Below are 13005 nucleotides of genomic sequence, written 5' to 3' on the forward strand. Positions count from 1 at the left end.
GCCAGAGATATTACAACAGCAGGAGACTAGTAAAAGGTATCTGTAGAATGCAGAGCATGCAGCCAAGGAAAAGAAAGCCAGTGCAGAGGGACACAACCTCTGCAAGTTTTGGGACTACAACCTGGTCTGTTATGATGGGAGAGCCTCAGGGACCTATTAATTTGGGATAGAGGGAAGAGAAATTACCTCAGATTTCCTTTCTTTTCATCAGTTCACCCTGGGCTTTCTCTAGCAGAATCAATAAAATATGTAACTTCAAAAGGTTACACTTCTACATCTATTTCATGCCTAATGTTCTTCTGAAAACTAATATACTTACAAAAACCATACCTTGCGCTTTTGCCCCAAAACAGCTTGAACAATACAGGTGGGTCTACCAACAAGTTTCCAGCTGGTTATTACTCTGTCAGAGACAGACCTCTGGTGGCCAGCCAGTGCCTGACAGCACACGGCCGGCAGAGCACACGGCTACCAGAACAGAGGGAAAAATACATCCTGAAAACACAACTTGCCACCAAAACTGAGACTATGAAGGAAACAAGTGAAGGAGCCGTCAGGGGGATCCAGCACTGCTCACTGCAGTGAGAATCTCAGAAGGCATTTGTATTTTCCCCAGTATATCACTGAGCTGAACTCTGATTGCTGTCACAATAAAATACTTCACAATTTGTTTTTACTGTGAAAATACCTTAAAATACAAAATCTAAATATCAGAGAAAACCCACAGAGCAGATAAAGAGAAGAATATTTAAAGTCTCCTAAGCCTTCTTCCTGAATTCATACCTGACTGTCTGCACTTGTCTAAGCTGTGCTGTACCAAACATTCACATCCTCCAGCATAGCAACTCCCATCACAGTATGCAACTCAGAACTGTATTGGAAGCACCTCTTCAGACTTGAACTCAGCCTTTTCAGAGAGAGGAATTTGTGCAAGCCTTCTGCATCAATCCTCTATCATAAGACTTTGAAGAAGCGTTTTCTTTTTCCAGCAACAAAACTCAATGTTAATTACAAGAAAAAAAACCCACACCTACTATTACACAATATTGGTATTTTTCAAATAAAGCATCAATTATGTAAGCTGTTAAACTGAGCTCAAAGAGCATAAAAAATGAAAACCAGAGGCATGAAATACTAACTCTACATAGTTTTTAAAAAAAAGAACGTGCATCTAACAGATTTTAAAAGCAAACGTATTGGTATGAACTCAAATTCTCATCACTATATGCTTAGTGAAAACAAAATATTGCTGACTGTAACCAACTGAAGACTCACGTGGAATTGAATGTAGTTGAATTTTCTCTTCTTTTTGTAAATCCCACAGGCAGTGTTTTCAGCTCAATATTACGCCCTCGAGCTTTGTTTCTCAAACACTGTAACTGGCAAAAAATAAAAACAGCGTTTAAAAAACTCTGAATAATATATTAAAAACCTGAAAGTTAAACAATAAAGGTGACAGGAATTATTAGAAAATTGTGGAAAAGGCCATATTGAATACAATACTTTGAATTTAAAAAAACCCACAATGAATGAAAAAGTTAATAAAGTAAGCCTAGAAACTCTCTGAAACATTTTCAGGAGCAATTTTTCTTTGATTAAAGAAGAAGACACCAATGGCCTCTTCATAGTAAAAGTTCTTTAACATATCACAAAAGTCACAGCCTGCTCTTTTGGGTATAATACCACCATGTGGCTGCTTTTTGGGCTACAACCCTGTTAGCAGAAGGGATACACAAACACTATCTCAGACACTGACAAATTCTGATTTAAAGGTAGCACTACAGGTATCATCCTACAAACATACCTAGTACCACACCCCAAAGACTGCTACCTATCTTACTATCTTCAGCCCGTGTTTTCAGGACATCATGGTACCAAGCACACACATAGAGTATGACTCCAGTCCGAGGGAAAGCTGGAGTCTTCGGAATTTATTTTGTCATCAACACGAGTTCTCTCTGAGTTCAGTACTATATTTAAAGACGTCTTCACAAGACTGTTAAAAAAAGGCCCGGATGCCTTTTTGTGACATATCAACAAGTCAAAATATTTTGTATCAGATTTGGTTGGTTGGTTTGTTTGTTTCTTTGGGAGGTATGTTTACTTGATTGGTTGGTTTTTGAAAGAGTTTCAACAAAAGCCCGTTCACCTTTAGAAGGCTGGCTTTTAAGTCATACTTGTGCAGACTTATTCTCTGAAGAACATTAGGTGGCTTCATTTAGCATATTGGGAAGCACATAATAATTTTTAGGCAATTAATAAATCCATTGCTTAACTTGGAATTTTGTACTTAAAAATTCAATAGTATTGTGGAGGTGGAAGGAAACATTCAGGCTTTCTTAACACACATCTATTATCCAACAGTGACAGTGATCACGCATCAATTTTAAGAACGTACAGAGTTAGCAATCTATTCTTCTAAGCAACTGGACATAGCCATCAATACAATTTTTGCATAAACCTAGAGACTCCTTTTGATTTCTGGCTCTAAAATTCAGGGCCATACCTTCATAGAAGAGGTATCAGCTCTGAAATCTGGACTGGAACTGTCTCAGTGGAAATTCAAAGGTGGTCAACCCTAACAGACCAAGTGGTTAATTAAAAACTTACAAGTCTTTTTGTTGCTGGACTATGCACAGTACAATGTCGAGCAGCAGCATCAGCTGTCCTTGATACATCTTCCAGGAAACGATAATCTGAAGATAAGAAAAGAACACAGAGAAATGCAGTGCTAACCTAGTAAAAGCAAAGAATTTTAAAAAGCACAAGGTACGTTCTTACCACTCAAAAGGTTCAAGTCAGTAAATTCATTTACAGAGACAAACGCTGTTTTATCCCTCACTCCGTTACAGCTCAGTGCAAGCTTATGTTTCTTTACACACAACAGACTGAAACGACAAAAGGAAAGGAGAAACATGTTTAGCACATAATGGAGAAAATAACCACAACAGTTTAATTCAGATAACAGATACCTGCACGAATATTTCATGCATCGCGGACATCTGTATTTAGCTTCTTCTTTGCTACAGGTTTCACATCTGAAAGAAGTAAAAAACACGTCTTAATGAAGCAGCATCTTTGTGCCTGACTGGTCTAAGAAGGTGCCTGCTCAACAGCCAGGCACTAGGCCATCCATAGCATTTTCGGGAAAAGCTATCAGCACTTCGAAAGAAGAGAGAAAATACGAATGCTCTGGATTAAAAAGGCGTCAGACAAAACAACACAAGCTAAAAGGAACGTATTCAAACACGCAGATATTAAAACACAGCGCATGTACCTGGAAGCAAAAAAAACCCAACCATGCTCAGACCTGGAACCATAGCAAGCCTTTAGCAGTTTACTCTGTGGCCTGGTTGTAGCAATGCTTTTCTCCATTCACATCACCTGTAATGTGCACTGTACCACGTTGGCTTATAATACTCCCACTTTAGGTAAATGGAAAATAAATGCCGAGAATTTGCAATAAAGCACTCTTTTTTTCACTGAAACAGAAAGACCATAACAACATGGTCAGCCAAACAACTTCTGGCTGTCAGCAGTGCAAACCCCAAAGTCAGGGAACCTTTCAGACATAAAGTGTAAGCCTTATGAATACAGCTAACAAATATCAGTAAAAAAAAAAATCCTCTACAAATATGATCTTATGCTTTTTAACCAAGCTATTATAAGAGATGCTTCTCCTATTCTTAGAAAAAAGTTCTTGATATATAACTGAAATAATCATAACTTTCCTTTTTTTTTTTTTAACTCTGACAAGTAGGGGAGAGAAATAACCCTTCTTGCACTTCAGTAAAGTTTTCTTGGTACCAAGCCACCATTTCCAACGGTTAGAAGCAAAGTGTCAGCCTCAAGCCTTTTCTCTCCCTCTCCGCACCACGTGCTTGCTGCCCGCTGGCAGAGGGGTCTGAAGGACAAGCTCAGCAGCATCACCTCCTGACGAGCCGGTGGATCTGTATACCGGTAGCACGAAGTGTTAAAAGAACTCGAAAAAAGTGCTTTTTTTTTTTCCTGAAAAGCAGAAACGGGGAATTACTCTGAGCATGACCCCTTTTCCCGCTCTTGCGGTATCTCCGCAGTGCCGGCCGCACCGCAGTGGTTCAGAGAGCTGCGCCGGGCGTGCCGCGGGGCCCTCGCTCGTACGGGAACGGCCCCGCCCGCTGAAGGAAACGAGGGGGCTGCAGGGCACAGGATCCTCGCCGTGCCGACCCTGCACTGTCTCTTCCCTCCGGCGGCCGCGGGGGTGGCGGGAGCGCGGTACCGGCCCTACCTGTGCAGGGACATCTTCCCGCCGCCCGCGGCCCGTGGGGCGCTGCCCGTGCCGCCTGTGCCGCCACCGTCCCGCTCCGCCATGGCCGCGCCGCCGCCCCGCGCGGGGCCCCACGGGCCGGGCGGGGCCACAGCGCCCTCCCCTGCGCGGCGGCGCCGCCTGGCGGCCGCTCCCGGCACCGCTCCCTCACAGAGCGGGACGCGCGTCCCGGTGCCGGAGGCTTTCCGAAACACGCCGGAGACTCCCCAAAACGCACCGGAGGCTGTCCAAAACTGGCGGTTTCGCAACACAGTTGCGGCGCTTCCCAACCCCGGGGTACATCGTTACCTGCCCGTGTCCAGCTGCTCCAGCTCGGCGTCCCGTCTGTCCGCGCGGGATGAGCATTTTTGCCTCAACTACAGAAACACACATCCGAGCAGCCTCCTAAAGCTTTAAGCTCCTCGTTTTTAAAACAGATAATTTCTAGGATGTAGAACTTCCAAAAATAGGACAGTGAGACGAAAAAAATATACGTGAAGCAGAACATTTTCTAAAAGATTATAATCTTAAAAAAACACAACAAACATTTGTCACAACATCAGCTCCAAAGCCAAACTAAGAGCAAATGTCAAGTGATAATGTCAGTGTTTTGATCTTGAAAATGAAAGAAGTTGGACAGTTTCTCTAACCTTCATCATCACTCTGTGATCTTGTTTCGTCTTCGGTTTTAACAGATTTTCTCAAAGTAGTCAAAACTGATGCTTCAATACAAAATGTTAAATGGGATATACATGTATGTTACCTTGTAAAAGCAAACACTGTCCCCTGGCCATATTCCATGGCGTATAGAATATGCCTTTCCCCTTGGGAAGACAAGCACTACCACTTAACAGAAGTGCCCTTCCACAGGATTTTCATCCTTACTAAAAATGACCTACACAACACGAAACAGAATAGTAAAAGACAAACAGATAGCTTGGAAGCTTATTTTATTATACTTTGGTAAGTGTGGTTTCCTGAAGATCAAGCAGAACACTCCCCTGCTCCCCTTTACAGTCTGGTATCACCTTGCCATGTACTCCTGAGCACACTTTGAATTGTTAACAGGTAGAGGCATATCAATATAGAGAGTGCTTTTGCTAATGGTAAAATTGTTCTTTTTTACTAAAAAAATTTAGTTGAACATTTTAGAATTAATTACAAAAACCCAAAATGATCTAATAACTTTGCAAAAAAATGGAATTTCTTAAAGTATGAAATGCTGTTTAGCATTTAGTGTAACAGCAGCTGTTCAGAAGACATGCTGTAGTAGATTTTTTCAGAAGTTACAAAATATATACAGAATGTATCATCCGAAGATGGCTTTGGCATTTGCAATGTTAACTGAAATACAGAATCCAAAACTCAAAACTACTTTAGGTAGCTTTTCTACAAGAATTTTTACAATGGCTGTAAAGCAAACTGTTCTGAATATATGCATCATATACAATGTGCTGTCCTATATACCATTTTCCAAAATAGTACACAAAAATATTTTAAACAAGAAATCCACATAAATAACGTTCTCATTGTAGCGAAGTATGTGACCGACGATTTAAAATAAGTACCTTTACAACAGAAACATTTCCTGATGTAACCAGCACATACAGTCTGAAAGAAAAGGGACTCAAATAATCTCTGCTAAGGCCACAAGCACCTTGTGTTATGAAAAGCACCAAGGCAACACAGACAGGAAACATGAAAGAGGTAGTGTGCCATCTGTTCAGATGTATGTGTCCACAAAGGACTAGAGTAAAACAATGTTTAAGAGAAGAAAACATATTGTACTGTACTGCGGCATGATTCACTTTTCATATATAAGCTATTGCACATTTAGGAGCATTAGCAGATATTGCTCCTTAGAATCATATGCCTCCAGCTTTTCTCAGAATGATTTTTTTGCAGTGGTGTTAAAGAAATTGTTAAGAACACTTGAAATCCTGAAAAAAATTCATGTTCAGATACTCCATTCCAGGAAATTATGCAAGAAAGCACCAAGAAATTTATTTTTAAATACTTTAGGAAAACTGTTGCAGTCTTTTCTCTCTTTCTTTTATTTTTCAATGCTATTTCTCCTTAGGAGGAAGTCTTTTTCTTCCTGAGGTTCTTTAACCAAGAGTACTTAAAATGATTCTTAGTTTCCTAGTCATTTTGCCTGTAATGGATCATTACTTTTGCATTCAATCTATGCAGAAACTCCGTGTTGATGAAAAAAAACCAGGACAGAAACCTTAAAGGAAGCACACTGAACCACTTTCTACGAAGTGCTGCTGTCCTGGTTTGAGGTGAGGAAGTGCGTTAACTTGAACCACTGGAAGCTGACTGGTGTCCTGAGTGTGAAAAAAGAACTGTGTCTTACGCCAGCTGCCATCTTCAATCTGCAACACACAGAAGAATATTAGATTCATATAAAAGATGTGCTTCAAAACACAAATGAAAATCGTGCTTATAGAGAGGGAGAGAAGTAGTGCACAGAAACACTTCTTTCTTCTAGCAATTCCTATAGAAACCATCTAGTTTTACAAATGTCATTTCTCCCTTGCGATACCATGGGTACTCTGGGCAAAGCTGAAGCTGGAAAACAGCTGAGCCCAGGATCCACTTGGAGTGGATGCAGACACAGTGCAACATGGCTCAGAGCAGAACACCTTTGCAAGCAAAGTGATTCATACAGATTCGAAATTCACCCCCAAATCTGAATAGCAGGTGTCAGGTTATCAACTCTACAGGCACTTGAATGACCCTGTAGGCCCTTGAAAAATAAACAAGGGAATCAGAGATGCATTATTGACATGAGCTTTTTATTGCTTACTCTAATCCTTTTAAAAAAAAATCTCAGTAAAAACTGATACCTCATAATAATTTTAAAATAGTATTATAACAGAACCTGAGGCTGCGAGTGCCTTGATGTTTGCAATCAATCCGTTCTTAAAAAACATCAAGTACAGTGTGTTCCACTGAAAAATGGAATCCTCCCAGAGAGGGGAATGTGTCATATTCTGCAGCGGACCCGTACAGTAGTTTCCCACAGAAAGAGTGACACACCTTGTAGAATCTCACAGAAAAATGGCACTTCTCAAAAGCCATCTCAGTATGCCCTAATTTTTCTCAGGGAATAAAACAGTCCCAAACAGACTGGAAGGTGGGGAGAAGGGGCTCTAACGGCCATACTTTATCTGCATGACACAAGCTAGAGCATCTAACTAGCATCTGCTAATAAAGGTTGGAAGCATAATAGCTTTGAAATGCCTCAAAAAAGCCACTTTCTGTTTTGAGATTAAAAATCACACTTGGCACTCCTATATTGATATTGAACCAGCCTCATGTCTTTTGTTATTGCAAATTAAAGTAGAGCTATAAAATACTGAAAGTGTAAGATGCTTGGTTGCTATATTTCACAGTGTTCTCCAAGACTTTTACAAAATGTCTCAAATCTACACAGTAACTCCAAAACTGTTTTAATAATGCCAGTGCTAAAAAATATTTACCATGCATTCATCCATAAGGACCTTTGGTTCAAGCAGCGTATTTGCTTTGAATATTTGACCATTCCATCCTTTGAAGGTAACTGATGTCTTCCGGCCACCTGCTTTGTTTAATCCCCACAGTGGTGTGTTCAGACAATGAACTGTGATGCTGTGGGTTGCTTCTGAGCTCAGTAAATGTAGGAAGTTCATCTGCACTTTTCCAATGCCAAACTCCAGCTAAATTATAAGAGGAAGACATGGTTAGACTTACAGCTGAACTATGCTGAATAGCCACAGCAACACAAAGTGCCATGAACATACAAGTGTGGTGTTCAGGCATGGGAGAATGTATACATTTTTATATACATTGGGATCAATGCTAAAGAGCATGATTTGCATTCTTCAGGGGAGATGTCAGGTTCTATTACAGTGATTACTACAAACAGAAGCTTTCATAGGACATTTTTAAAGCTTAAATATAAACATTTGCAAATGCTTATAACTACTGAAACACAGCTGGGCAGAAAAAATGTTTTCAAATAAGGAAACTGAAACAAATGCTTTTGTAATTCAAAGATATTATCAGCAGCAGTGTTTTAACTGCAGCCACATCTCTGCTGTTTAGTCTTCTTAGACCACAGGTTCTGGCAATACCAATATCCCATTACAAATGCAAAAATTCACAAGCATATTTTGATTTTAGACAGAAAATATAGTTACTCATTACTCAATACAAATTTCTCAAAGACTATTTCATATTCAGAGAACTTTCAAACATAGGAATGCGTATGTGAACTTCATGGCATTTCTGATGCTCTTCAGTGACTACAGTGTATATGCAAAACTCCACAAACAAAAAATTTCTTTTCCCAAGAGTTTAAGAACTTCATGTAAAAAGGAGCATGAACTAATGATATAAAGGAAACCAGTCTCTCCCTAACGGCATTTTAAAGTACCTAGGTGTTGAAAAGCAGGAATAATTTTCATCCTTCCCATCGCAAAGACCTCAGCATCTCCACACTCTTACTGCCCTGAGTGATGAGATACCAGTATAGCTCAGAAGCATTTTAGGCTTATTTTGATGCCTTGTATAGGAAAGTATAAAGCAAAACTAATTAATTCTATCAGCATGGAAACTGAGTAAATGATCACAGTGAGAGTTCACTAACACGTACAACTCCAGAAAATCTGTAACTTTTATAACAGAATATATAATATGTTCTTCCTCAAAGATGCACAATAACACCCCCCCCCCCCCAAAATTTTACACCTTTTCATGAGTTAAGTAAATAAGCATACATTAGTTTAGAGTTCAAGCACAGACACAGCCTTTCTAGAAGCAATATATACCTTTGTCACAGACAATGGTGTTAAACATGTCTGACCACCTGCAGTGAAGTTGCAGAAAACTTCAATGGCATCAGAAGGACATCCAATGTTTGGGTCAATCCAGTATTTTCCTATTAGTGTATAATTTCAGATGGAAAACAAAAAACAAAATATAATTGCTACTAAACAGTTTGCTAAAATATTCCATGTTTCTTGGCAAGTATTACATATATAATCACCATAGCTTCACAAAGAAATGAAAGAAAAGGGACATGAAAGTCTTTTCACTATTATAATTATACTACTAACAGGTACTGACCAAAATTATCATAACCATCCAATTATGATTACAATTACAATGAATTTTTTGTGGATCAGATTCTATATAATGAGAAAGGAATATAGGATCTGATCCACAAAAAAATCATTTTAAGATTAGCTATAAATACTTGGAAAACTTTTAATCACAAAATTGGATTCAGTTTCAAATTTTCTGGATACCTCTGTTACTGACAGATATAATTCAGTCTCTAATACCTAGATAATATTATATAGCTATATACTTCCACCTTTAAAACTCAGAAATTGCATCCTTCAGGTGAAATAAAGACAAACTGCAACAGAACATAACAAAAAAATCTACACATCAGAATTTTCATGCAGAAAGTAATGTTTGGAAGCAACACATTTCAAAGCTACTTGTGTTCAAGCTTTAGTGAAAGGGAGTACTTACCATCTGACACTTTACGTTCACAATTAAGCAAATCCCTGCAGATGCGTGCTGGGTTATCCCGTGTGCCAAGAGGGTTCTTGATGCTGTGCAGTAAATTGCTAAGGTAGTGGAGCGTTTTGAATATCTCTGTACTGTGATCTAGTAAAGTTACTTCAGTATTCTGGTATTTCTGCCAAGGGCCATTAGCAAATGTGTTACCACAAAGAAGTATCACAACAACAGTACATGCAGTAAAAGTCAATTGGCCATTGAATAGCCAGACAGAAACAAAGTACTTATAGGAATGCAATCAGCTGTATAAAACAGGATAAGAATAATACATCCTGATAAAATTAGTACATTTTATTGAAGCTGTCAGAGAAGTGATGTTACCGGTTTAGATCATGCAAATTTGTCATTATGGTATATTGATATAAAAATATGAATACATTTTCTTGAAATCAATGGGGCCACACACATATGTCTTTTTTTTTTTTTCAAACACTATAATTATCTGTGGCTGAACAGATACAGTCCACTATGTGTGATAGTAAATTTCCATTACTAACAATCATGACAAAAAAGTAGAAGTATTTCTGGTTTTCTTAATTTTTCCTATAAATCCTAGCATGTTTAATTACTTTCTACAATAATTACTTGCTATCCATGATTGATTTTAAACTAAGTCTTTGAAAAGAAATCCTGTTCTGTCCTCAACAAGTAGGATTGTAATTGCATACCCTGTTTGACAATGTAAACACAGTGAAATATATTACCTCCATCTGAAGGGCAGCATTTGACTCAAATAAAGCTCTAACAGCAGCATTGAGGTCCACTTGTTTCTAAAACAATATAAAATGATGTAAATATAAAAAGGTGAAAAAGAATATTCAAAAATGCAGATGATAAATTCTTTAAGCACATGACAGCTTTATTATTTTGTCCTTTTAGAAAATAATTAATTGCAAACACATTTAAAATAGGATCCTTCCTTTAATTTCCAAAAAATGCAAGTATGCATACACAAAAAGCACATTTGATTTTTATTTGTACACCCATACCCCATTTAATGATCATACTTCTGGAACCTGTTACAGATTAATGTCCCAACTTATTCCACCCAGCCATTTAATTAATATAATTAAAGAAACCAATCCAGCTATGTATGAAAAGGTGTTATTCCTTTACAGAGAAGCCCACGAAGAATATCTGAATCAGATATCATCAGCTGATGGATCACTCTCCCTCATGTATGAGCAAGTACCAAGACTGACAAACCTCCGCTAAAGGAAGAAGCCTGTTTCTTGTGTATCTTCATTCTCTGCACTTTGTGTGACATATATACCAGATCCAGCCAAAAGGTTTGTATAATTTAAAATAATGAAATCACCCACACAAGCATCTAGTTCTTGCAATTTAATCTCAGATTACATATATCGCTACAGCTTTAGGACCCTACAGATGTTGAGTTTGTCCTAACTGGCATAATCCCTTAAGAAATTAAATCTGTGTGCATATATTTACATCTATCTATCTCTATATCTATTTATGTATATATCTGTCTATGGAGAATATCTGAGCCAGAAACGGCACAAAATTTTCTGTTACTGACTTTCAGAGCATCCAAATACAGGAGAAAAACTTTTTAGAGTGTGACAAAGCTAACCTATGTCAAAAGTATGAGCATGTCCATAATAATTGCCTGTTGAGGGCTCACCAGCATGGTTGAACAGAACTGAAAGAGTAAGAAGGTTCAAAAAATGTTTTGCTGTACTGATAGATGTAGAAAAATGTATTTGCATTTCAGATGCAATGATGGAAGAAGCATTTGAGGAGGATCCTGCTATTTTGACTTTCAAAAAAGCACTGTACTAGAGATTAGGGCTGTTACAGAATTTACCCTTGGTCCTGGGGGTCCAGGGGGTCCCTGGAAAATGTAAAAAGATAGACATTAGATGCTTCACATCTTTATGTAATGCAATCACAGTGAAAAAATAAGTCATGTTTTTTTATGCACTTACAGGTGGCCCTGGCTGGCCCTGCAGTCCCTGAGGACCCTAAAAAAAACAAAGATAAAATGCAACAGTGATTCATAAACATCTCTTGTTTTAAATTTTAAATACATTTTTAAATGTATTTTTTAAATCATAAAATGCCCCAGTGTTTACAATGAAGATGATGTGATACAAGCTGTGGTAAAGCTGTAGATTATTAGTTACTGTAGTAAAGTGCCCTACTCTGTTAACACATGAATATTCCTGTTGGAATTTCTGTGTTGTTTGGTCACTTGTTTCTCCAATTACTTTTGATAGTAAGGGAACATTAAAAGTTGTAAAAAGTATTAATATATAACGTGCTATATGTTGTGCCAGTGTTATATGCATGTTGACAACATAAGTACTGCAAGAGATAAATGATCATAAAAGGATTGTAAGTAATGTTAGGGATAGTTGCAAAAAATTAACTGATCCACTTTACTCGATGAGTATGTGCTAGACGTTTACTAGTTTAATTTATTAGCAGTGTCAATTTTCAACCAGAACGTGTTATGTTCATTGTTCCACAATGATATTGCAGGTTTCCTCTGTATTTAAGAAGTTATGCCCTTATTTTCTCGTTGTAAGTAGATTAATTTTAGTGTGTAGGATAATGCAGTGAGGAGGAGAGGAGGAGCAGGAACAGCTGCTTTTCCTGAGCTCACAGTGCAAACAGCACACATAGCCTTAAATCTGAGTTTCAGGGTGCCTTAGGGTTGAACATGGGCCCTTCCAATACAATAAACCCATTTGAATTATTCTCTCTTTGATCAACTATTCACATTAAAATAAAATGATCATGAATATTTATTAATATACAATGTTAGTAGTGTCTCTGTTAGACTCTTATCTTCAATCTCCATATACGCAAAGGCTCTAGGAGCTGTTACAACAAAGAGAATAGCACAAACAATAACAGGGAAAAGAGTGGGTAGCAGTGTCTTAAGACGAGCAAAAGAGAAGAAGGAATGAAAGGCATAGGCTAGATTTGCACCTCAAATTAGTAAAACCTTTTAACACAACTGAGTCAATTCAAGCAAAACATTCTTTTGCCAGTGGTGCTTGTATCAATTACTTGAGCACAATAAGCTCTTCCAGGAAAAGCCCTCACACATCAGTATGGTCACGCTAGAACTAAATCTCTGCCAAAAGAGAAATAATCTTATGTGACATGGC

General features: G+C 38.2%; 2 protein-coding genes across 2 annotated transcripts in view; both read right to left on the reverse strand.

Annotated features, from left to right (window-relative positions):
• ZNHIT6 (zinc finger HIT-type containing 6) overlaps nt 1–4350 on the reverse strand; it is a 32138-nt gene extending 27788 nt beyond the window's left edge. The window contains exons 1-5 of the mRNA XM_027882932.1: nt 4268–4350; nt 2973–3038; nt 2782–2888; nt 2611–2696; nt 1276–1379 (exon numbers count right to left, since the gene is read on the reverse strand). Coding sequence (XP_027738733.1) covers nt 1276–1379; nt 2611–2696; nt 2782–2888; nt 2973–3038; nt 4268–4350 — 446 coding nt within the window. The remainder of the gene's footprint in view (nt 1–1275; nt 1380–2610; nt 2697–2781; nt 2889–2972; nt 3039–4267) is intronic.
• Nucleotides 4351–5218: 868 nt separating this feature from the next.
• Nucleotides 5219–13005, reverse strand: part of COL24A1 (collagen type XXIV alpha 1 chain) — a 128432-nt gene continuing 120645 nt past the window's right edge. The window contains exons 54-60 of the mRNA XM_027882935.1: nt 11815–11850; nt 11694–11720; nt 10570–10635; nt 9815–9983; nt 9103–9212; nt 7774–7989; nt 5219–6663 (exon numbers count right to left, since the gene is read on the reverse strand). Coding sequence (XP_027738736.1) covers nt 6517–6663; nt 7774–7989; nt 9103–9212; nt 9815–9983; nt 10570–10635; nt 11694–11720; nt 11815–11850 — 771 coding nt within the window. The 3' untranslated portion in view covers nt 5219–6516. The remainder of the gene's footprint in view (nt 6664–7773; nt 7990–9102; nt 9213–9814; nt 9984–10569; nt 10636–11693; nt 11721–11814; nt 11851–13005) is intronic.

The sequence above is a fragment of the Empidonax traillii genome, unplaced genomic scaffold, assembly GCF_003031625.1.
Source record: "Empidonax traillii isolate 1590-97213 ecotype Southwest subspecies unplaced genomic scaffold, ASM303162v1 scaffold114:size1751661, whole genome shotgun sequence".
NCBI lineage: Eukaryota > Metazoa > Chordata > Aves > Passeriformes > Tyrannidae > Empidonax > Empidonax traillii.